At 38.1% G+C, this 25120-nt stretch overlaps 2 protein-coding genes across 3 annotated transcripts; both read left to right on the forward strand.

Moving 5' to 3' along the window:
* The first annotated feature begins 14584 nt into the window (after positions 1–14584).
* Positions 14585–23029, forward strand: LOC127440945 (E3 ubiquitin-protein ligase TRIM16-like). 2 transcript variants are annotated; one of them, XM_051698035.1, is made up of 6 exons: positions 14590–15220; positions 15368–15463; positions 15562–15795; positions 21420–21576; positions 21691–21750; positions 22330–23020. In XM_051698035.1, the coding sequence occupies exons 1-6, from the start codon at positions 14636–14638 to the stop codon at positions 22851–22853; spliced, it is 1656 nt and encodes a 551-aa protein (XP_051553995.1). In that variant the 5' UTR covers positions 14590–14635; the 3' UTR covers positions 22854–23020. The 2 variants fall into 2 exon arrangements, with proteins under 2 accessions (XP_051553993.1, XP_051553995.1); XM_051698033.1 differs by having other exon boundaries at positions 14585–15220; positions 21420–21750; positions 22330–23029.
* Positions 15806–21217, forward strand: LOC127440950 (uncharacterized). Its single transcript, XM_051698041.1, has 2 exons — positions 15806–18874; positions 18929–21217. Exons 1-2 carry the CDS (start codon positions 18611–18613, stop codon positions 19970–19972), a joined length of 1308 nt encoding a protein of 435 aa, XP_051554001.1. The 5' UTR covers positions 15806–18610; the 3' UTR covers positions 19973–21217.
* Positions 23030–25120: the final 2091 nt, after the last annotated feature.

Here is a 25120-nt window from a genome sequence, read left to right on the forward strand (position 1 = left end):
TGTAAACTAGAACATTGATTTCTTTACGCCTCTTAAGGGATTAAGAGAAAGCGGTTTAACACACCTAGGTTCTCTCAGAGAATGCGGCTTAATGTGGCCATGTAAACGCATAAGAGGCGTTCTGATGGGTGTTTGAAGAGTGAGCGTTCATGGAACAGACCGGCATAACAAACCTCACAGGATGTAGTCCATCAACAAGTGAACACAGTGGAAAGAATTCAACATTTCTGGGAGTACAGTGGGAAAATCACATAAGCTGTAAATTATACCTAGTTATTACATGGCTCTCTGGAATACTGGATTCAGATTGGTCAATGGCGCCATCCAGTGGTCTGATATTGCTCTGTTACAACCACACATCCACATATCAGACTGCTCATCCAAGTTCTGTGAGCCGTCTCTCCTGCTTCTAGGATCACTGTGCGATCTCTACAAGTAAACAAACAAACCAAAAAAATTCAACACGAATCAATGTTTCATGTCTATTTATTTGTTTATTTGGCAAGTAGTCTTTTAATGAGCTGGATAATGAGGAGTCAGATGGTCATTTTCACCGTATAAATACCAACAGAACTTCGACGCAAACCGGAGGTTGATTCCAGCTGTTCAGCAATTTCTTTCTCTCAAATTACATAATTTCAATGCAAATCAATAATATATCCATGTCCATGGATTTATTCATTTGGTTAGTAGCTTCGCGTCTGGGTCTCAACCTGTCAGGGTTTATTGTGCGATAACAACCAACTGACTGTACATTATCCAGTTTTACAAGGCTACTAACCAAATAAACCAGCTGACTGTACATTATCCCTTACTTATACACACCACTATAAAATATCCACTGTCCTTCATGTTCGAGTATATGCGCTTGTACATTGGGGGAATCCCAGAGTTTTACATAAGAGTGAAACCCCACTATTGCGGTGCAATTCTGCTGCAGGTCGTGATAGAAAGTGAAGGAAACAAACACAGCAACTACTCTGTAATATCTGGAAATAAAGCGAAGCAACGAAGATTAAAATAGCAAAGTCTTCCTCGGATCCCGTGTTTGTTATATGCAGAAGTGTCGCAGGGAAATTACATTCCTGTGGAGAAAGCTGCTTACTGACCGAGCCGCATGTATATGATAGTAAAGAGTACGCCGCTTATACAGTGCATATAAACAGGAATGCTGTTTTCTTGCAGTAACCCACTTTCTCGCAATAGTCGCATTCTAGTGTCCATGTAAACATAGTCACTGTCTGCTGTGTTAACCTTTTCAGTCACAGTGTGCTTTGCTAACATTTAACTTTCTCGTAATGTTCTTTGGAAGCACACTATTATTTAGCATAATGTTTATGTACTCATTTACTGCGTAACCTTACTTGTCGTATAGAAAGTGATGAGTGCGCTGTTTGCGTCTTTAATTTAGGTTTATGTTCCTGCTCATGATTATGGTTTCTTGAGTAAAATAAAACAAATAACTAGGTGAAATGGCATTAAATTATTGAATCTTCAAATCTACATTTTCAGTTTTCTCATAATGTTACCAACAGTGCACACTGAAACATCTACAGTTAACACTTTTATATTGTCTTGCAGACTTTTCCTAGTGTATTTTCTTCACTTTATTTACTTTTTACTACTTTGCTCTTTAGTCTTAATTATCTGTCCTTCAGATTCACAGGCTGAATAATAATTAACCCCTAGAAATGTTTTTTACTAGTTTAGTTTTTTACTTTTATTATTAGTGATTGTGTGCTTGTTAGGGTCATATTGTCATCTTTATAAACTATAGCACATGTATCGGCAAATGCGATGTTTTTTATATTTTTGCTATACAGTTAAAGGAATATTCTGGGTTTAATACAAGTTTAGCTCAGTCAACAGCATTTGTGGCATAATGTTGATAACCACAAAAGTACATTTCAACATTCATTACTCTTTCATATTTAAAAATGATTAGGTTAACAATTTCTTGGGGGTGTAAATTTTTTGGGAGTTCTACAATGATTTGATAAAGGGCTGTATAAAATCTAATCAATGTTTTTTCTTAATATCTATATATAATATTTCTGACCAATTTTATATAATAAAAATCAGGATTTTTTCTTGTCCAGTAAAAATATCTAAACAGTATATATTAAGAGAATATCTCTTTTCTTGCCCCATCGGCTCATTTTGGCATGCACCAGTTGGCAAATTTTTTTATTTATTTATTTATTTATTTATTTATTTATTTATTGGGATAATCTCAACTAATATACGCTATTTTTCTCTGAAAACAAGACAAAATATCTTGCGTCATTTCACTTCTCAAGTAAATGTATCTTGTTTTAAGGATGTTTATTTAGTTTGATTTATATTGCTTCTGTTGTTTATGGTCATTCTAAACAGTGGGAAGGTCAATGGTGCAATTGCAGACTAAGCAAACCAAGGCAATGTGCACTGTATAGAGGTAGTGTACACAAGATATGCATTATAGCGATTTGTCTTTAACAGTACAATGTAAACAATACACCACTGAGAAATTCAAACCTTTTTCCTAGAATATGAAGTAAATATGAGGCTGTTAAAAGAGCCTGACACCATGAGTCTAGTAAAGTTAGCTCAACCTTATAGTGTGAACTCTTGATTGAAGCGTTAGGAGGGCAAATAGTTTATGGGAATGGGAGGGGGTCATCTGTTATACTGACCTTGGACTTTGCAGAAATGATTACAGATGATTTGTTCAATGTGAGGTATGACCTCTAAACAACATTCTGTCTGGATCTAATAAGACTCAGCCTAGCAACCTCAGAGTACTGCACTGATAAACACTTGTCCCATTAACCACCACACTACACCCTTGCAATGTGGTGGCGAGTTTCACATAGGCAAGCAGTACTTGCTTCATAAAATGTTAAAATCTAGTTTGGAAGTTATAATTGCAATTATTTTGAAAGGTACACTTCCATTATGGAACTTTTTTTTATTTATTTTTTTACATAGTGCGTTATCACAATTTTCCTGTATATATATATAAAACAAAAACTGTAGGAAATAAAACAGCAAATAGTCTTTTGGGATTAATCTGGTTGCATATTTTTATTTATTGAATGCTTACTTATCACAGAACAAGCTATTTGAATTGCAACCTAACTTTCATGGATCATCATCTTTGTAATTTGGGTTTAGAGTTGCTCGACAACTTTTTTCATCATTGTGCTTTTCTGTATAAACAGATAAAATATTAAATTATATCATGAGAATGTACTGACGTAACTAAGAAAATTGAATAAAAAACATAAATGCATTGATATTATAACAATTATCTAAAATAATGTCATCTAAATAAAATATTAAGAAACAAAAATACAGCAATCATTAAAAGTTTCAAAAGTGCAGTTATGTCTAATCTTAGCTTTCTAAACCACAAGCATCAGATCTATAAATTATTTTGAATAGTTTAACGGGATTTAACTGTGTCTGACTCCTAACCGTGCAGATAAAGACCATGTTGACCTATTTTCATAGACAGTCCCATTTCAACAGGATTCACTTCCTATCCAAACTGTCGGCAAACTGAGGACCTTAAAGACAAAGAAAGAAAAGAGAACAAATATCCATGGATCACTGTGTGATTGCGCAACTTACACAGTCATTTTTAATCCATATGGTGAAGGGTCAAGGCTACCGTTATCTCTATGATAAGGGCATTGCAGAAAAACCTCTGACTAAATTCAACTGATTAACTATGACAGATATCAAAATCACAAAACAGAGTGACTCTACATTAAGCCAAAATATATTTATTTATGTATTTATAGAAGAACTATTTGCCATATTGCACATATGCTTTAGTTTTCTTTTACCTTTTTTAAGCATTAAAGGCACAAAGCCCTTCTTTCTCCATTATGTTACATAAAATATGATCTAACATTCAATTTACTTACTATAAAATATAGAATAAAATAATAAAATACATTTGACATATTTAAAAGTAAAATTTTCAGATAGTTAAAGGGATACTTCAACCAAAAATGAAAATTCTCTCATCATTTACTCACCCTCATGTCATCCCAGATGTGTGTGACTTTCTTTCTTCTGCTGAACACAAACGAAGATTTATAGAAAAATATCTCAGCTCCTTTGTAGCTCCAAAAATCACATAAAGGAAACATAGAAATAATCCATATGACTCCAGTGGTTAAATCCATTTCTTCAGAAGTGATAAGATAGGTGTGGGTGAGAAAAAAAATCAGAATTAAAGTACTTTTTTACCCTAAATCTCCACTTTCACTTTTACATCTGAGAGTCACATCTTGTGCCTGTTAAGTTTAACTTTCACATCTGAAAGTGAAAGTTAAAGTAGAAATTTAGAGTAAAAAAGGACTTAAATATTGTTCTGTTTCTCACACACACCTATCTTATCACTTCTGAAGACATGGATTTAAACACTGGAATCTTATGGATTACTTTTGAGTTTCCTTTGTGTGATTTTTGGAGCTACAAAGGAGCTGAGATATTCTTCTAAAATTCTTTGTGTTCAGCAAAAGAAAGAAAGTCATACACATCTGGGATGGCATGAGGGTGAGTAAATGATGAGAGAATTTTCATTTTTGGGTGAACTATCCCTTTAAGCATCTCTATTTACAAAGCATTTGTTGAAAAGGAAAAACAACTAAACTGCTTCATTCAAAAGTTTCAGGCCTTATTTTGTACCTTTTTGTGCAAAGTGACATTTGTTTTGGAATACATTTGGAGTCATTGTAAGCTTTGTCTTTTTTTTTTTTTTTTGCGCTGTGGTTTAACACCAAAACTGCCTTTGGGACACCTCATAGAGTCTAAGAAAATATACCACAGGACATGTGTTTTGAAATATTTGGTATATGACATGGAATTAATATTCCTGTTAGCAATCCCCTCCACTGAAATAGGTTTGTTAATATTTACACTGGATCTCTGTAGCTTTGTTTGATTAACTCCCTGTGTAGTGTAGTGCAAAGAGTGATGACTCAACATGTAAATCACTGCGAGATTCAATGGTGCAATATTCTGAGAAAATGTTTCCACATCAGAAATAGGGATATCCTGCCCTCTCCTGGCATGTTTATGTCCCTTACAAGCAAAGTCAGTAAGAACTGCATTCACCTAACTTAATTTTGATGACAAATAAAATAAACAAATGCAAAATAGATAATACTAGATAAAGCATGACCATGGGGCAATGGCCAGTATACTTTGTTTTTAGCCCTAGACATCTATTCTTCATTGTGTTCTTTGCAATCTCTGTTAGCATGTAAATGTGATGTGAACTTTGACATCTCTTAAGAACATACATTTATATGCAAAGGTAGTAAAAATAGTAAACAAGCAGCATCTGTAACCACGTAAATCTATATGCAGATTTTACATGTGTGTGTCAGTGTGTGTAAATATATATATATATACTGTATATAAAGAATGTGTGATTGGGTAAAGTATTTAAAACAATAAATACACCTATTAATTATTGTACATTATTATTATTAATAATAAATTATTGTCACTAAGGACTGGAAATTTTAGGACTGGAAAAACAGGAAATTCTTTGCAAAATCATGGGGGTATGTTTCTGCATATTTTTGTTTGATCTGACAGATAATAACAATGAAACAACAAATCAACTGAAACAGCTTTACAAATCTTTTGTTCACTGGGAAACTATTGCTTATTGTTAATTGAAATTACATTACAACCATTATACATTAATATTTCCACAAAAATTTTACATGTAATGTCCCAGCAGGGCAGCTTCCTGAATGATAAAATATATTTTATGTAAAGTCTATATTCTTCATATTTGTATAGTTATACATTATAAACTAGAACGCAAGTGGAAAGTGTTGCCTCAGGTGTACAATGTACAATGTCCAAAAATCTCTGCAAGCTGTGGCTAGCGACAAAGAGGTTACTGCTGTACAAGTTTACTATATAAACCAATGTGATTGCCTTACAGCTATGATCACCAAATATCCATTCACTGTCTGCATACATTGCCCAGAATGGAAGAGTTAGAGTAAATAAAATATATGAGATGACCATGTTCAGAGGAAACATTTTCCTTAGAGTTTTAAACTTGATGAAAATTATCAGAAAAATTTGCAGTTATGCTCAGTACACAGGTAACAGAGTAGAATATGGGCAGAAAGGCATCGCTGGATTCTTGAATATGTGTCTTCTTGCATGGTCCATATTCTTCAAGGCCCTCTGCATTATAATAGTCCTCATTATAGCTGTTGTCTTCTGGAGGAGGTAAAACATCCAAGGTTTGGAAATCAGTCCCAGGTCTTTTAGGAAATTTTCTTGTTAACACAAAAAAATTCACAATGCACTCTGAGGCACTCGAATATGTCCACACATATGTCATTCTTCTGTCAAATCCATTTGTGGGTCTCTGGGAAATGCAGAGTAACAATTAAATCAGACTGGAAAATACTGGCATGCAAAGCACATCCAAGACATTTAACACAAACACAATGAATCCAAGCAGTATGCAGTTCAAAAGAGCAGGAAAAGAGGCAGTTCCTCAAAAGATGAGAAAATGTATGCTTAACATCATATTTGAGTAAACAGTTTAATCTCAGGAAATGTTGAGGGTGGTATGAGCTTATTGAGGGGCTGATTTTACTTATAAACAGTGGAGTCCAAAGTCTCTGACTGCATTGAAAATGTTGGATTTGAAATATAATTTAAACCTGGAAATAAACAAAGTTGGGTAGATGTGTCTGAAAGTTGATTTGAGCTGCTTTTATCAATTGTTGGTTTGATCTGGGTTGGTTTAGTATTTATGAGCCAGATGCCATAATGATTGTGATTATAATGTGGATACTTATAATTGTCCTGTTCATTGCATTTATGTAATCTGTATCTGTGCCAATAAGATCCATAAAAGAGAAGGAGATGGCCGTTCCATATGATGGCATTTACTTAATATTCAGTGAGCCAAGCATTACATCAGAACTCAGTGATGTGTGTGTTGAACAGGCTATATCTTAACAGCCCCAAAACAGGAACACACGAACAACGTCACCAGTGCATCATCAGTTTTCTTACAGGGGCATGCACTGTTTTTACAAGCTGTTCAATTCATTACACCCCTTTCCTCCAGTCCACAAAATCTGAAAACCTTTGTGGAGGATTACACTCTCATGTTGTTGTAGGGCTTTACTGGTTGTTTAGATCAGTGTTACTATCAGAAATAATTAATAATTATTTCTGTAGTTATTAATCAATATTTAAATTAATGAATTGGATCTAACTCATTAAAACCTCATATGGGACTCCAGTAAATGTAGTGTGCTACGTTTAGGAGCAAGTTTGGTTATTAGCAATAATTAATAATTATCAAAGATAATTATGAATTATTAAAATCAATAGAACATTGATGAGAATCAATGTTAGCTTTTTTTAATCCTTTAAATCAACAGTTATCAAAGATAATCGTTATTTGTTAACGTCCATGAAACATTAATTAAAATTAACACTAGCTTATTGATCATTCAAATTCAATCAAAGATAATTATCAATTATCAAAAATCAGTAGAATATTAATAAGGATTAACATTGACGGGGCACCACCCTGAAGTCAGGGACTAATAACCGAATATTAAAACAGTCTCAATATTAGATTGTTTTCTTAGGAAAATCGACATCCGAAGAATATCGATTTTTGGGAAAAAACAATGAATGAAGGTTTGAATCCGAGCACTGACATCCCGTCAGCATGACACAGGCGTATGCAAAACAAACCAAAACACTTCTCTTTGTAATATAAACAAAAGTTTATTTATGCAGTAATATCAATTAATAATTCATACAATGCAGTCAATAAACTTCCGACTTACAACTACAAACTAAACAGTGATATGATTAGATATGGAAATAAAAATAATCCTATAACACATAAGGTGTGTGTGTGTGACTGTGTGTGTGTGTGTGTGTGTCAGTGTGGTTAGTGAGAGAGAGAGAGAGAGAGAGATTATTCAGTGACAGCCCGAAAGCTGATTTCACGATAGCTGGAGATAAAGCAGCCGTGTTCATCACTCAGAGACGCGGTTTTACGAGCGGGGCTCGTAAAAGTTCCTTGTTATTTGACTCTTTAATGGATGAACTCAGTTGCTGTCTCACCCGCGATGGCGAAAATGCACAACAATCCAATTTGGTTGGACCACAATACAGCAAAACAAATTCCTGATAATTAATACCCTGAGTATTAATAATGAGCGGACATGGCGGTCCGTAAACTGTACAAGCAAAATCCTTGAAACACAAGAATAGCACACTATAATATTCTATCTCTGCCCAGACGTAAACCTCTTACTTGAATCGCATGAGGACACAGGTAGAATGTGTTTTCCTCTGTCCTTTAACTTTGACCCGGTTCCTTGAGGCTCGGGTGATGACGAGAGGGCGTTTCCTCGCGCTGTCGGCGGGCGGTACGGCTGTTGATTCTTGGCGGGCTGGCGGAGAACTCAGAAATGTCGACTTGATTGAAGATGGAAGAGAAATCTTTAATCTCTTCACTTCTGTAGGCCAACGGATGAAGATGCGAATTGCTCGGCGGTCTCCTTCGGATCCGTTAGAGTGTTCGGTTGAACACAGAGTAATCTCAACTCGTCGAGCGAGATGGAGATTGTATGGCCACAGTTTCAAGTCGGACATTACTTCCTTAAGCCACGAGGTTGCACCGGAGAGCAGCAAAAAGCTACGTCTGTATTCGGTGAACGAAGTCGCTGGAAGCCACTTTGGAAGCATTTCAGAATTATTTGAAGTCCTGATGATGTCATGTTTGAGGGATGTTCTGTTGTGTGCCTCATCCAATAGGAGTTGAGTGCTCGATCCTTTAGTGGGCAAGGCTTCATGGATCTGTAGTCTGTTTTGGACTCCCTTTGTTTGATTTTGGCGCGATTTTTGTCAGTAAAATTTACGACTTAGAAGGATGGGCTTGAGGAATGTTTTTGACTGTTAGGCCTGCCTTTGTCTTCTATCTGAATACATGAGGCCCAACATTGTGTACTTCCGAAGAGGTTTAAGCTTGGGCACATCCACAGCTCTAGTAGAACTTCCCTGAAGTCCGTCAACAGGGGCCTCTACAGGTGTTACAGATTGGGGTGACACATGCACTGGTGTTTCAGACATTATAGTCTCAGGAAATAGTTTGGTGTGGTCATTAGGCTCCTGTGATGTTATGGTCACATGAGGAACCGCTCTATCGTAGCTGATCAAGATGTCGGTGGTGTGTTTGTCCGTCATTAGTCTGGACTCACCAGATATCCATTTAGAGCCCCTTGCGTAACTCCTCATGTACACAGTGTCCTTTGGTTGGGAACTCCTGACACTGCCTTGGCATTTCTCAGCATTCAGTTCTTGTCTGTGGTGTATGTCACTCTCATAGGTGGGTGGAGTCGGTCCAGGGCACTGGTTATACGCTGATTCATGAGAAGCTCAGCAGGACTCTTTCCAGTCGATTAATTTGCCATGACATGCTTTAACAGTAGAAATCTGGCAAGCCGCATCTGCCAGTCACCCTTAGTGATGCGGGACAGCGCTTCCTTGGTTGTTTGGACCATGCACTCGGCTTTTCCGTTTGAACTGGGGTGATAGGGGGCAGTGGTTACGTGTCGGATGCCATTACGCTTGGCAAACTCCTGGAATTCTGCAGAGGTGAAGGGAGTGTCATTATCCAAAACAATAATATCAGGCAAACCAAACATTGCAAAGATTAGCCTCAGTGTGTTAACAACTGCAGAAGATGACATGGAATTCATCAGAGACACTTCCAACCACTTTCTGTGTGAGTCAACCACTTTGAGAATTGTTTTGCCTTGGAAGGGACCTGAAAAATCAATATGCAGCCGGGACCATTTTTTGTTGTCCACTCCCAAGGGTGTAGGCGGTGCATGATGTGATTTATGGCAGGTGTCATGTTTTAACAGTCGTCTCTATCCATTCCCAGCCACCACACGTAGCTCCTTGCAAGGACTTTCATGTGCACAATGCCAGGGTAAGAATCATGCAACATAGTAAGAACCTTCTCCCTCTCCAGTTTGGGAACAACCACACGACTTCCCCATAAAAAAACAGTTCTTATGTGCAGACAGCTCGTGGTGACAAAGTGACAATGGGTTTAAAACAGCTGTCCATAACATTGGTTGGCCAGCCATATAGAACCCAATGCAGTACTCATGACAGGATGGGGTCTTTCGGTGTAAGAGCAGCTCTTCTTTCAGAATGGGCATCTGGCACCATTTCCAGCAACAGAACTACCAGGGATGGTGGTGTAATTGTAACAGGTGCAGGCAGGGGCAAGCGGCTCAATGCATCAGCATTTGGCATCTGTTTGCCAGGTCTGTAGCACAACTCATAGTCATATTCCCCAAGGATCACAATCCAGCATAAAATGCGTGGTGACAGAACTGAAGGCATTGGTTTGGAGTGATGCAATAGGCCCAGTAAGGGTTTATGGTCAGTGAAAATCACAAAGTGGCGGCCTGCAAGATATTGCTGAAATTTTTTGACAGCGAAGATGATCGCCAATGCCTCCTTGTCAATTTGGGCATGATTTTCTTTCTGTTGACATCATTGTTCAGGAAGCAAAAGAGATGGGCATCTCTCGGCCATCACACTCCATGTGGAACAGAAGGGCCCCAAGGCCATAAGGCTTCTAATCAAAATGTACCAGCACCCTATCAGTTTGCCGCAGCTGCTTCGCCTGAGTGTAAGCAATTTTGTGCACAGCTTCCCACTGCCATGTAGCAGACTGGTCAAGGAGGCGATGGAGTGGTTCCAGAAATGGTAGCCTTGTCGGGTAGGAAGCCGATATAAAAGTTAAACAGTTCTAAGGATGTCTGAAGTTCTGTTTTGTTCTTAGGAGGCTTTACTTCCTGGATTGCCTCAACCTTTTCCTCAGTTGGTTTTACACCGTCCTTCTCCACCTGGAAACCCAGAAATTGGACTTGACTGGCAGCAAAAATTCTGTTCTCTTTTTGCAGCTGTAGTACAACTTCTGAAAGCATTCCAGTAAGGCACGCAGCCATATGTTGTGGTCTTCTATGCTTTTACCTGAGATCAGGATGTCATTCAAATATGGTTGATCCCCAGGATTTCCAGCAAATAAAGTGTCCACGAATCTCTGAAATATTGACACAGCTGTTGACACCCCAAACTGTAACCGGCAGGCCTGGAAAAGACCACGGTGAGTGTTAATAGTCAGTTGATATGCTGCTTTGTCATCTAGTGGAAGCTGTTGGTAGGCTTGTTTCAAATCGAGCTTGGTGAAAAGTACTACCCCTGCTAGCTTTGAGAACAGTCCAGACACGGTAGGTATGGGATAAACATCAGGTTTGATAACTGTATTTACTGCGCAGCGATAATCACCACAAATTTTCAAGCCAACTTCTCTCTTTGCTATTGCTACTCGGGGTGTGGCCCACCTTGCATGCCATACAGGCTCAAAAATTCCTTGAGCCACCAGTTTGTAAAGCTCTTCATCAAGCTTTGGGCGTAGAGCAAAGGGAACTTGGCGTGCCTTAGAGAAAAGGTGGGGTGGTTGCAGGATCAATGTCAATGGAAATTGGCTGGGCCCGGCAAACCCCAATGTCTTGGAAGACCTCTGCATATTTGGTCAGAATTGACTCCACAGACTATAGCTGCAACTTGTGCACTCCCTCCACTGATATACCTAAAGCATCAAACTACACAGCAAAATCCCCAGTGTTAAATGTACACTCCTGGTGTTAAAAACTAACACTGAAGCAGTGTTGAATCTACAGCAGATAAATAAATAAAGTAGATACACTCTCTGAGAGATGATTGATCATTAGTGATGACACCTGCTGTTAACAAGCAGAATCTACTGAAGGAAAGAGGAACAACAAGAACAGGAAAACAAGAGAACAAACCAGCAGACACACAACAATTGAATCTGTCTTACAGCCACACAACATTAGATGTACATCAACTGCAAATAAAATATGTTATTAGACAACAAACGAAATGTCTCAACATCTCACGGGAGAAAGCGTGAAAATGCTCAAAATACAACATTGCCATGTTCTATTATTATAAGTAACTTTTTTTTTTCATGTGTGCAAAAGATTAGGAGTTAATAAAGCTTTAGCTTCATTTGTGCTGATTTTGTGTTATTATTTTATTTTATTTGAAGACACCGTTATGGTGATTAGTGCTATCTTTGATTAGGCACTTGAATCTTATTCTGAATTATCAAGTTCTCTTTTAACCAGTGTAATAATATTTATTCTAAGCCAATGTAATTGTACCATGATGAGATAGAAACCAATTAGCAGAAAACAGATTTTTCTTACTTGAAAAGGGTCAGTTAGAAGTGTGATGTGATGATCACATTTGTTGGCCACTCACTGTAATTAAAATTGAAGCTACATTATTCATATCATTAGCAATAAATATAGAGTTACTGTAACAGATATTTGTCAAGTTAAGCAGATACTGCCAGTGAAAGATGCAAAAACTGCTTATGTGTTTAGACATACAGACATCAACACTCAGTGTACAAAACTCATCAATGATGACAATCAACAAACAAATTTCTAGATCCATGCTGCAATGCATGCTGGGTGCCATTGTTGAGTTGTGTACTATGCAAACACCCATAATGCATTGCGGCATGAACCTGAAATTGACTTTGTTGATTGTCACCATTGATGTGTTTTGTATGTTGAATCTTGATGTCTGTGTGTATCATTAACAAGTTATAAATTATCATTGAAAGACAGTTTCTGGTCACCTTATAATAGCATTAAATTCATCCTCTCTATTATCAGTAATATTTCTGAAATTCATCTAATTTTACTTCTAATGATAATACTTCAGATGAGAGGTCACTTTAATATATCAGATAACAGTGGGGTGGATCCCCTCTATTACAGTGTTTTGTACTTGAACAGCACTACACTGCTCTGCATGTAATCAAGTTTCAGGTATCTAACCAAAGAGAACAATAATTTTAAATTAACAATAAATTAAACAACAAAATGACATCAGCAACAATAAATAGAGACAAACCTCTATTAATTATCAGTAAATAACTTTTGCAGACATATAAAAACAAACATCCTCACTCAACATATTGAAAGATTGTTGTCCAATAATCTGTTTTATTTGCAGTTGATGTAAATCTCAGTAAGACAGATTCAATTGTTGTGGTGTCTGCTGGTTTGTTCTCTTGTTTTCCTGTTCTTGTTGTTTCTCTTTCCTTCAGTAAAATCTGCTTGTTAACATCAGGTGTCATCACTAATGATCAATCATCTCTCAGAAAGTGTATCTACTTTATTTAATTATCTGCTGTAGATTCAACACTGCTTCAGTGATAGTTTTTAACACCAGCGAGTGAGAACCATATAAACACCAGGAGTGTACATTTAACACTGGGGATTTTGCTGTGTAGGTGTGGATGAGAAACAGAACAAAATTGACATCAACTCATGAATCACATTCCAGTTCTTCTGAAGAAATACTATAGGTTTTGGTGGGAAACCTGTTGCACATTAAAGGGATAGTTCACCCAAAAAGGAAAATTCTCTCATCATTTACTCACCCTCATGCCATCTCAGATGTGTATGACTTTCTTTCTTCTGCTGAACGCAAACACAATTTTCTAGAAGAATATCTCAGCTCTGTAGGTCCGCACAATGCAAGTGAATGGTGATCAGACCTCTGTAGCACCAAATATCACATAACAGAAACATAAAAGTAATTCATATGACTGCCGTGTTAATTCCATATCTTCAGAAGCAATATAATAGGTGTGGGTGAGAAACAGAACAATATTCATTATTCATATTTTACTCTAAATCTCCACTTTCTTTTACATCTGAAAGTGAAAGTTAAAGTGGAGGTTTAGAGTAAATAAATCAATTTAATGTGCAGCAGGTTTCCCACCAAAACCTATAGTTTGCCTTCAGATGAACTGGAATATGAGTCATGAGTTGCATGGACTACTTTTAGGATACTTTTGAGTTCTTTCAATTTTGTTTCAATAAAAAAATTTCCAGTTCTGCCAGCCATATTTTGTCTTGCTAATTATTAGGCTGTCACATCTGTTTTGTGGTATTTAAAAAATAAATTAAAAAATAAAATATGACATATTAAAATGACAAATGCTACAACATTGCAATTTTTCTGGCAAATATTTGAGCAATCCAGTTGTCTGGTTTATTTGAAGCCTGAGTCTGTTGTTTGCTTCATTCGTCAAAATTGTAAAAAAAAAAAAAGAAAGAAAGAAAAAAAAGAAAAAGAATTCAGTTAATTATCTCATAATTAACCTTATTCAAATATGATTTACTGATTAACTTTAAGTGTAATATAATACATGTTTAATGAATGTTTTAAAACAGTTGACTCAGAGATGACATGCTGGTTCAGTAACAACACCATCATTTGTCATTTAGTTTGACTCTGACACCTGGTGGACATTTTTTATTTATAGTCTGTAAGTGTGCACTAAAAATACAAGTGTATCACATGTTATGGACACACCTATTTTGCACATGTCTCTCAAATGCACAAACAGGAAACTATTTCAGGGAAACCGAAACTTAAGTGTTGTTGAGCTTTTAGGCTATGCATCTCTCTGTCTGTTTGTCCATTTATTGAAATGGCAGAAGGCAGTTTTTCTCAGGATCAGTTCAGCTGTTCAGTGTGTCTGGATCTACTGAAGGATCCAGTGACCATTCCTTGTGGACACAGTTACTGTATGAGCTGTATTACAGACTGCTGGGATCAAGATGATCAGAAGGGAGTCTACAGCTGCCCTCAGTGCAGACACTCCTTCACTACAAGACCTGCTTTATTTAAGAATGTGATGTTTGCTGAAGTGCTGGAGAAACTGAAGAAGACAAAACTTCAAACTGCTCGTCCTGCTCACTGTTACGCTGGACCTGGAGATGTAGAGTGTGACGTCTGTACTGGGAAAAAATACAAAGCTGTCAAGTCCTGTCTGGAGTGTCTGAACTCTTACTGTCAAAATCATCTTGAACAACATGAGAATCTCTTTAAAGATAGGAGGCATAATCTGATGGATCCCACTAGACGACTCCATGAGATGATCTGCTCAAAACATAATAAACAGCTGGAAATCTACTGTCGTACTGACCAGATGTGCATTTGTTATCTGTGTACGATGGATGAACATAAAAACCACGATACTGTAACAGCTGCTGCAGAGAGGACTGAGAAACAGGTTTGAACTGAAATCAGACGCTGCTATGCTAATGCTAACAGTAATGCCAAGAACTGAATGTTATGCCATTTTATTTTAGACTGGTGTTATAATGATTTAGTTGCATGCATTTTTATATCATGAGGTTTTACAGTTATTTGTTTTCAGAGTCTTTTGGGAGAGACACAGAGGAAACTGCAGAAAAGAATCCAGGAGAGCGAGAAGAAGCTTGAGGAGCTGAGAGAGGCTGTGAAGTCTCATAAGGTGAGATCTGAGCAGAAGAACATCTGCTAACAGCTGGAAGAGCAGTTTCACACTGTGTTAGGAAGCAGTAAGAGCTGATTGTAATGTGTGTGTAACAGCGCTCTGCACAGACAGCAGTGGAGGACAGTGAGAGGATCTTTACTGAGCTATTGCGCTCCATTGAGAGAAGCCGTTCTGAGGTGACACAGCTGATCAGAGATCAGGAAAAGGCTGCATTGAGTCAAGCTGAAGGACTCTTGGAGCGACTAGAGCAGGAGATTGCTGATCTGAGGAGGAGAGATGCTGAGCTGGGGCAGATTTCACACACACATGATAACACACAATTCCTGCAGGTAACACAACTAATATGTCTGAGCAATGTCTTTAAGTTCATAATCTAAGCAGATTCTTTCTAACTAAAGTGACTTGGGAAAGGTGCATATAATGTAAGTGGCAATTATAGAACAGCTGCAACTACCCATTTAATCTCAAATTGTACATGTATTGTACTTTTTGAATAGCCAAATGAAACAAACTGCATGCCTTTATTCAAATTTATTTTAAGAATGAAACATTTTGTCAATTTGAGCTTTATTTAGCACAGCTTTGATGAAGACAGAGTGCCACAGGTATTTACAGCTGTGCTGAGATGGACAATACAGCACGATTGTGAATGTGATATTGCTTTTATACAACAGGATTATTATCTTATCACTAGGAGTTCTCCAAAGAGTTCCCAGCTAAGAGTTTTTGCTTAAAACCAATTCACAAACTGCTAAGAGCAAATTTTTACCAACGAATCGGTGGAAATCTTAAGATAAGAGTAAGGCAGAGTTGACCTCGGTGCTAGGGATGATGTCACATTTTATGAGCACACTTTCTTAAAGAGGCCCTATTATGCTTTTGGGGATTTTACCTTTTCTTTAGTGTGTAATATAGCTGTTTGTGCATGTAAAAGGTCTGCAAAGTTACAAAGCACCAAGTCCATGCAAAAGGGAGTTATACTCTCCCACAGACAACACTGCTCAAGAACTACAAGAAACGGGCTGTTTGTAGTCCAGCCATTTCTTCCGTAAAGTATCTACGTCACTATGTAACACGTTTTCATAATAGCTGCCTAAGGACTACTTTGGCCCGCCCTCAAACAAACATAGTTATAGCTGAGGCCAGGATGAGTTGGGTTATTGTTGTCGCCATGTCGAGAAGATGCTGATTTCTTCACTGCGAAAGCAAAACCTCTTTGCTTGGACTTCCAAAGGCAGATGAACTGAAGAATCAGTGGTTAAAATTTATTTTAATTAATTAGCAGTACAACCACAACCAATGCTGGATTTTCAAGATGGTTACTCCTGAAAGATGGTGCAGTTCCCACTTTTTTGGGACAATCTGGCACTTCAGTATCACAACCTGTATGTATGCTTGATTATTTTTGGATGTATCTGCTACAGAGAGTTCATTTGCAGAGTTTTGTGTTGTACACAGCAAAATCCCCAGTGATAAATGTACACTCCTGGTGTTTATATGGTTCTCGCTCGCTGGTGTTAAAAACTAACACTGAAGCAGTGTTGAATCTACAGCAGATAATTAAATAAAGTAGATACACTCTCTGAGTGATGATTGATCATTAGTGATGACACCTGATGTTAACAAGCAGAGTCTACTGAAGGAAAGAGAAACAACAAGAACAGGAAATCAAGAGAACAGACCAGCAAACATGTAAATAAAATTAAAGCTACATTATTCATACCAATAACAATAAATATGAAAGAGTTATTGTAACAGATATTTAAGTTGAGCAGATACTGCCAGCGAAGGCTGCAACAGCCGTTTATTAAAAAAAATAGAACTTTTACGCAATTAGACATTCAGACATTAACACTCGGCGTACAAAACTCATCAATGATGACAATCAACAAACTCATTTTTAGATCCATGCTGCAATGCATGCTGGGTGCCATTGTTGAGTTGTGTACTATGCAAACACCCATAATGCATTGCGGCATGAATCTGAAATTGACTTTTTTGATTGTCACCATTGATGTGTTTTGTATGCTGAATCTAGATGTCTGTGTGTATCACCGACAGCTTACAAATTATCCTAAAGAGACAGTTTCTGTTGTCACAGCATTGAATTCACCCTTTTTCTTCATATTTCTTCTCAGTATTTATGAAATTTATATGAATTTACTTTTAATAATGATACTACAAATGATATCTCAATTACATATACCTGATAACATCCAGGTGGATTGTCTCTATCACAGTGTTTTGTACTTAAACAACACTACACTGCCCTAGATATATTTACCCAAATGTTTTGATGTGAGTATGTGAATGTGTTTTGCACCATATTCACTGCAGCAACTGCAGCAAAAATGTGAGCGTATGAGTTTCTTAATTTGTGATTCGTAGAATAGGATTTGTGCACCTGCAATGAAGAATTTGAGAAAGTATAACTGTTGTGTTGTGTTTGTGGGAGAGAAAAAAAAAAGTTTGCAACTCTTAAAACATTTTTCTCTGTGACTTAAAATTTACTGATACACATGTGTGGCTAATCTCTACAACTACAAATTCCACTGTCACAGGCGCTCAGATGTTTTGCTCCAAAAATACCCTCATATGTAATATTAATGTTTTGGTAAGGGTTTACTATTTAGCTGTGGGCCGGCTTTTACCTAAAACTGTGTAACAAAATGGTCGATCTCAAGAGTCTTATTGTAATGTTTAATGTGTGTGTTCATGTATATCATGTCTTTTATTTTGTAATTCTAGTCCCTGTTTCATGTCATGTGTTCCCTATTCATGTGATGTCCTGTTTTCCCTCCATGTTCATGTGTCTTGTTTTCATTGGTTCATTGTTTGATTATCTTATTTAGAGTTTTGTCTGTTCATTGGTTATCCTTGTCATGTGTTTTCCCATGTCCAAGTATTTAAGCCCTCATGTTTTCCATTGTCGTTTGTCAGGTATTGCGTTGATGTAATGATGGTTCATAGTCTAGTCAAGTTTATGTCATAGTCAAGTCAAGTTCCTGTTTATGTTTTATTTACGTTTGGATTTACTGTTTTGGATTTCACGTTTGGATTAAATTGCACTTGGGTTTCTCATTTCTTCGTCATCATCTTCGTTACTGCCAGCAGCAACAACGTTACAGAAATACCTGACCTACAATGAACCCTGCAATCCAGCTCCTCCGCCTACGTCAGGGGAATCGTCCGCTGGAGGATTATGTTGAGGACTTCTGCGCTCTGGCCTGCTGGGTGGACTTTAATGAGGTTGCCCTCAAAGACATTTTCTGTTTTGGATTAAATGAGCCAATCTCTTCACTGATGCCAGGCGGTCAGAGTACCCACAACCTGGCTCAATATTTCGACCTCGCTCTGCAGATTATTGGTTCCACGTTCACTGTGGGGGAGGCGGATGCCAAGCCAGAGGTCCACGTCATGGCCGCCGAGCCAGAGTTCCACGTCATGGCTGCCGAGCTAGAGTTCCACGTCATAGCTGCCGAGCCAGATTTGCTCATCATGGTCGCTGAGCTAGCGCCATCTTTTGCCCCGGATCCTCAGCCTGCTCCATGCCATGTCACAGCCATGACTCAGCCTGCTCCATGCCATGTCACAGCCACGCCTCAGCCTGCTCCATGCCATGTCACAGCCACGCCTCAGCCTGCTCCATGCCATGTCACAGCCATGCCTCAACCTGCTCCATGCCATGTTACAGCCACGCCTGAGCCTGCTCCTTGCCACGTCACAGCCACGCCTGAGCCTGCTCCATACCACGTCACAGCCACGCCTGAGTATGTTCCACGCCATGTCATGGCCACATCTGAGCAGTTGGACCTGGAGATGGTTCCCGCCCTTGTACCCACCCTTAGTTCTCCTGAGCAGGCAAGGGGAACTTTCAACCCTCCGAGCCCTGGACTCCGGCTTGGCCTGTCGATCCCTCGACATCACCTCGGCTCTGCGTTCCCTCGGCTCCACTGCAGTCCTTCAGCCTGTCAGCTTTGCCAGGGTCCCTCGTCCCTCCAGCTCCTCCTTGGTCTGTCACCTGGCTCCGCCTTGGCTCTCCGATCCTCTGGCTGTGCCTCGTCCCTCCGGTCCATCAGCTCCACCGGGGACCTCCTTCCCTATGGCTCCGCCTTGGTCCTCAGCCCCACCGGCTCCACCTCAGCCTTCCAGTCCCCTAGCTCCGTCTTGCTCCTTCGAGCCTCCAGCGCCGCCTTGGTCCTCCCTGCCATCGGCTCCACCCTGGCCCTTCGAGTCTTCGGCTACTCTCCGGGCACCAAGTTCCATGGCTCCACCCCTCAAGTCTCTCACAACCCCACCTTCCACAGCTCCACCCCTCGAGACTCTCAGGGCCACACCTTCCATTCCCTGGTCCCATGCCCCACGCCCCACGCCCCACGCCTCAAGAACCCCCCCCCCCCATCCCAGCTCCCTACAGAGCTTTGGAACTATGTCATGTTTAATGTGTGTGTTCATGTGTTGGGGCATCGGGAGCTGCCCCTAGTGGGGGGGATATGTAATGATTAATGTGTGTGTTCATGTATATCATGTCTTTTATTTTGTAATTCTAGTTCTTGTTTCATGTCATGTGTTCCCTAGTCATGTGATGTCCTGTTTTCCCTCCATGTTCATGTGTCTTGTTTTCATTGGTTCATTGCTTGATTATCTTATTTAGAGTTCTGTCTGTTCATTGTTTATCCTTGTCATGTGTTTTCCCATGTCCAAGTATTTAAGCCCTCATGTTTTCCATTGTTTGTCAGGTATTGTGTTGATGTAATGTTGGTTCATAGTCTAGTCATGCCATGTTAAGTCAAGTTTGTCATAGTCAGGTTTATGTTTTATTTACATTTGGATTTACTGTTTTGGATTTCACGTTTGAATTAAATTGCACTTGGGTTCCTCATTTTTTCATCTTCATCATTGCCAGCAGCAACAATGTTACACTTATATAATTATATAATTACAAGCTGTAATGTTACAGCCGCTATAAACGGTAGTCCACGGCTAATTTGCTCACTAACCGGGAGTAAGCCTCTGTTCTCCGTTCATATCTCGGGCAAAAAAAGTTCAGCTACACCCATTCCAGCAAAAGATGACTAACTTAGATGCACTATGTGTCTTTTACTTAAAGCTTTGTTAGGTTCACAATAATCAACAGTGCACTTGTAAGAAAGCTACAAAATTAAAACTTACCACTGTGAAACGTTCTGCTCAAGTCGTGCTTGCGAAGGTGGTTTGGATCGATCAGCTTGTTCTTCCAAACTTTCGTTATCGGATTCGGACTCAAACTGGTACGGCAAAAGCTAATGCCAGTGTTACCATAGTTACAGTAGTGTTTATAGAGCTGCTCATGAAGTCTGAAACTCAGTTATGGTAAGGGGCATTACATTTCTAACACACGATCTATGCGGTTGACCAATCACAACAGACTGGGCTTTTCAGAAAGGGGGCTTTAAAGTGACAGGACCTAAATCAGAGCATTTCAGCCAGATTATGAAAATAGATTGTGCAGAATTGTACAGTATGAGAAAAATAATGTGTGTTTTGAACATTAAATCATGTAAACCTATTCTAGTAGACCCCCAAAATAAAATCATGAACCTGTAAATGAGCATAATATGGGCTCTTTAAATCACCCATAGTGATTAGTAGACACGGTATGTTTGTCGGCAAGTTGTTATATACAGACAGCGGGATATTTATTTATATCCTGTATATATTTACAGTATACTGTATATATCCTGTGTGTATATATATATATATATATATATATATATATATATATATATATATATATATATATATATATATATATATACTGTATATATTATTTACTCACCCTCATATCAACACAAACCTGTATGCTGCATTTTTGTATTTCTGTGGAACACAAAACATTTTTGAGAATCTTTATGCAACTATTTTCTATACAAAAAAGTCATTTTTCTTAATTCTTTTATCATTTCTTTTGTAGAGTTTCCAGTCTCTATCTGCACCTCCTGAATCTACAGTTTTATCCAACATTACTGTCAGTTCTCTCCTCTCATTTGATGATGTAGGAAAATCTGTCTCTAAACTGAAAGAAAAACTGCAGGATTTCTGTAAAGAGATAGAAAAGATAGCTGATAGAGGTAAAGTATTAAATGTTCATTTACTCTCAAAAATAAGTTTTGTTTCATTTAGAACAAAAGAAACTGGAGGGGAAATATTTACTTTTACAGTAATAATGTCTGTTTATTCCTTAGTGACAAACATCAAAATTATTCCATCCAAAGAACCCAAGATCAGGGAGGAGTTCCTACAGTGTAAGATATCATAAACACACACACACACACTCACACTTATACACACACACACACTTACACACACACTCACACAAACACACATGCACGCACACACACACCATCTTAACACTGAAAAGCAGATGAAGAAAGATATATTTAGTGTTGTCTTTTCATGGACTGTCATGAATGTTAAATTGTGTCTAAATGACCTCTACACCTGTCAAATGGACACTCGCTGGGCAGAGCAGATATAAATCTGTTCATAAACTACTTTCTAACTGATTCTTACTGAGTTATACATTTTATTTGGTGTTAAAACTTTGAATTGAATTACATACAAAACAGTTTGAAAATCAAAAGTGAATTCAAGCTGTACAATCAAGTATCAAATTTATTTAACAAAAATATCCAATGTTTCAAATCTATCTTTTTGATAGAAAAAATAGAAATATCTGTTTAATTTAAATTATATAATACTGTATTCTACAATTGTCTTCATCTTCTCCTACTCTGCCCTTCATCCAAATTAAATGAGTTCATACTCACAGAAACATGTGCATGCACAAACTGACTGACATTAAATAATTGTGTTTTTATCAGATTCCAGTCAGTTCACTCTGGATTCAAACACAGTGAATAAATACCTCCGTCTGTCTGAGGGGAACAGAGTGGTTACTTACACTGACACAGTCCAGCAGTATCCTGATCATCCAGACAGATTTGATGGTGTTTCTCAGGTGTTGTGTAGAGAAAGTGTGTGTGGACGCTGTTACTGGGAGATCGAATGGAGTGGGAGTTACGGTGTGGATATATCAGTGTCATATAAGAACATCACCAGGACGGGACGGATAAAGTGTGCATTTAGATATAATAATCAGTCCTGGAGTTTGTACTGCTCTCCTTCCAGATACTCATTCGTGCACAATACAGAACGGACTGAACTCCCTGTGTCCCACAGCTCCTCTAGAATAGGAGTGTATGTGGATCACAGTGCAGGAACTCTGTCCTTCTACAGCGTCTCTGACACAATGACCCTCATCCACAGAGAACAGACCACATTCACTCAACCTCTCTATCCTGGGTTTGTGTTAAATAGGGGATCAACAGTCAAACTGTGTCATTAACAAAATAGAAGATAAAGTTATTCTACAAATAATATTGTCATATCACAGCTTTGAACTCCATGATAAATCAGTAACAGTTTGAATAAAAAAGAAATCAACACTTGTCACTGATATAACACATCAGATTTTACAGTAATTGAATAAAAACCTCATCAGCCAAATCATATCAGCCCAAAACAACACAATAAACAGTAAGTATGTCTGATTTTGAAAAGGTGTGTGTGTGTGTGTTACAGTTTTTGTTGGTACTATTATCGCAAGTATGTGGTAAAACCTAACAACTCTTAGTACATAACTCCAAACTCATCACACTTGTAACGCAGACAGTCTTTCATTCAAAACTTCCCATTGTGCATTCATTTGGATAAACATCTCTCACCACACAACCATTGATTCAAAATTTAAGTTTCTCGTGAAATGTCATGAGAACATACAGTTTAATCACCAAAACACAACATAATGATATCTTTTCAGTTTGGTTGTTTTAACTACCAGTGAATCCAATAACAAACAATGCAAGATACATGTTTCAAATTACCCTTAGAAGTGCTGAAAGTAATAAGCTACAGTACTGTAAAAGACAGATTACACAATTTTCACATTAGGCAATACACTTACATTACCCAGCATTTACAGAATCTATCATTTCCATAATATCTATCCTATGTGTAATCAAGTTGTGATCAATGAAGACATCCTCTACAATTATTTGGGCAAACTGTGTTTTTCAGATATAATTGTAACATAGGTATACTCTCTATAATCAAATGTACACAGTTAAATAAAACAAATTAACTAAATGAAAACAAAACATAACATTTAACACACATTACATTAATTTGGATCAAGCCTGTCTTGAGCATTTGGCCATAGATTCTCATCCACATCACAGTGAATGTCATCATTGTTCATGCACCTTGGGAAAAACCTTTTGGCATGGCGAATCCATGCTTGACAATGGTCTACAGTGATGTCATCACATGCCTCATCCATGGCCTGAAGGAGGGTGGTGCGCTCAAGGGGTTGGCGATCATAGACCTTCCACCTCCGTGCTGAAAAAAAATTCCTCAATAGGGTTGAGGAAAGGAGAGTATGGGGGCAGGAAGAGGGTCATGAATTGGGGATGGGCCTGAAACCATGATTGAACCACCTCTGCATGGTGGAACCTGACTTTGTCCCACACAATTACACTACCGTTCAAAAGTTTATAGGGTCACTTACGCATTCTTTATGTTTTTTTTTTTTTTTTTTACATTTTAGAATAATAGTAAAGTCATCACAACTATGGAATAATAGAAATGGAAATATGGGAATTATGCTGTGACTAAAAATCCAAAATAAATCAAAACTGTGTTATATTTGAGCATCTTCAAAGTGGCCACACTTTGCCAAGATTTTGCAGAAATGTACTCTTGACATTTTCTCAACCAACTTCTTTAGGTATCACCCTGGGATGCTTTTTAAACAGTATTGAAGGAGTACCCATCTATATGCTGGGCACTTAGTGGCTGCTTTTCTGTAATTATTCAGTCCAAGTCGTCCATTTAAAAAAAAAATTTTTTTAAATAAAATATTAATTTTGTAATTAAATAAATTAATATGTTGGCACAATTATATTTTTGTCTACAAAACTAATGCCTTGAGATTAATAGGTTTTTAAGATCATGAGAAACATTTCAGGCAAGTGACCCCAAACTTTTGAACAGTAGTGTACATAGATGACCCCTTCACCTTGACATACTGGCTCAATTTCATGAGACTCTCAGTGAGATGTGCAGCGTTGTAGGAGCCAAGTAATGGCCTACGTCTTACCACACCATCTTCAGAGACACCATCTCCTCCACATTGTCCAGGCACTTGGACAGTGGTCCGTTGGCCGATGATGTTCCGTCCATGGCGACGAGTTTTGGCCAGGTTAAAGCCCGCTTCATCAACAAAAATGTACTTGTGATGATTCACATCAGCATCAAGCACCATCACCCTCTAAAAATATATATTTCGGTTAGTTCTTTTTACAGTGTAGTTCCAATATACATATGAAGTAGGTGATGCATCAAATAGTAACAGTAATATAGTATATAGTGCTGTACCTGAACATACTCAGCCCTCAGTTGTTTCACAAAAGGCAACAGGTAAATGTGTTTCATTGATACCTGGTGACTTCAAAAGGCAGGCAACTGTTGGTGCACAGCAAAATCCTCAGTGTTAAATGTACACTCCTGGTGTTTATATGGTTCTCACTCGCTGGTGTTAAAAACTAACACTGA

The sequence above is a fragment of the Myxocyprinus asiaticus genome, chromosome 5 (assembly GCF_019703515.2).
Source record: "Myxocyprinus asiaticus isolate MX2 ecotype Aquarium Trade chromosome 5, UBuf_Myxa_2, whole genome shotgun sequence".
NCBI classification, from domain to species: domain Eukaryota; kingdom Metazoa; phylum Chordata; class Actinopteri; order Cypriniformes; family Catostomidae; genus Myxocyprinus; species Myxocyprinus asiaticus.

Excerpts from the sequence above, each read along its gene's own strand:
- LOC127440945 (XM_051698033.1), top strand. The coding sequence starts at position 14,636 with ATGGCAGAAGGCAGTTTTTCTCAGGATCAGTTCAGCTGTTCAGTGTGT. Across the intron at positions 15,221-15,367 it reads CAGAGAGGACTGAGAAACAG|AGTCTTTTGGGAGAGACACA; the intron begins GTTTGAACTGAA and ends ATTTGTTTTCAG. Across the intron at positions 15,464-15,561 it reads AGGCTGTGAAGTCTCATAAG|CGCTCTGCACAGACAGCAGT; the intron begins GTGAGATCTGAG and ends TGTGTGTAACAG.
- LOC127440950 (XM_051698041.1), top strand. The coding sequence starts at position 18,611 with ATGAACCCTGCAATCCAGCTCCTCCGCCTACGTCAGGGGAATCGTCCG. Across the intron at positions 18,875-18,928 it reads AGGCGGATGCCAAGCCAGAG|TTCCACGTCATAGCTGCCGA; the intron begins GTCCACGTCATG and ends GCCGAGCTAGAG.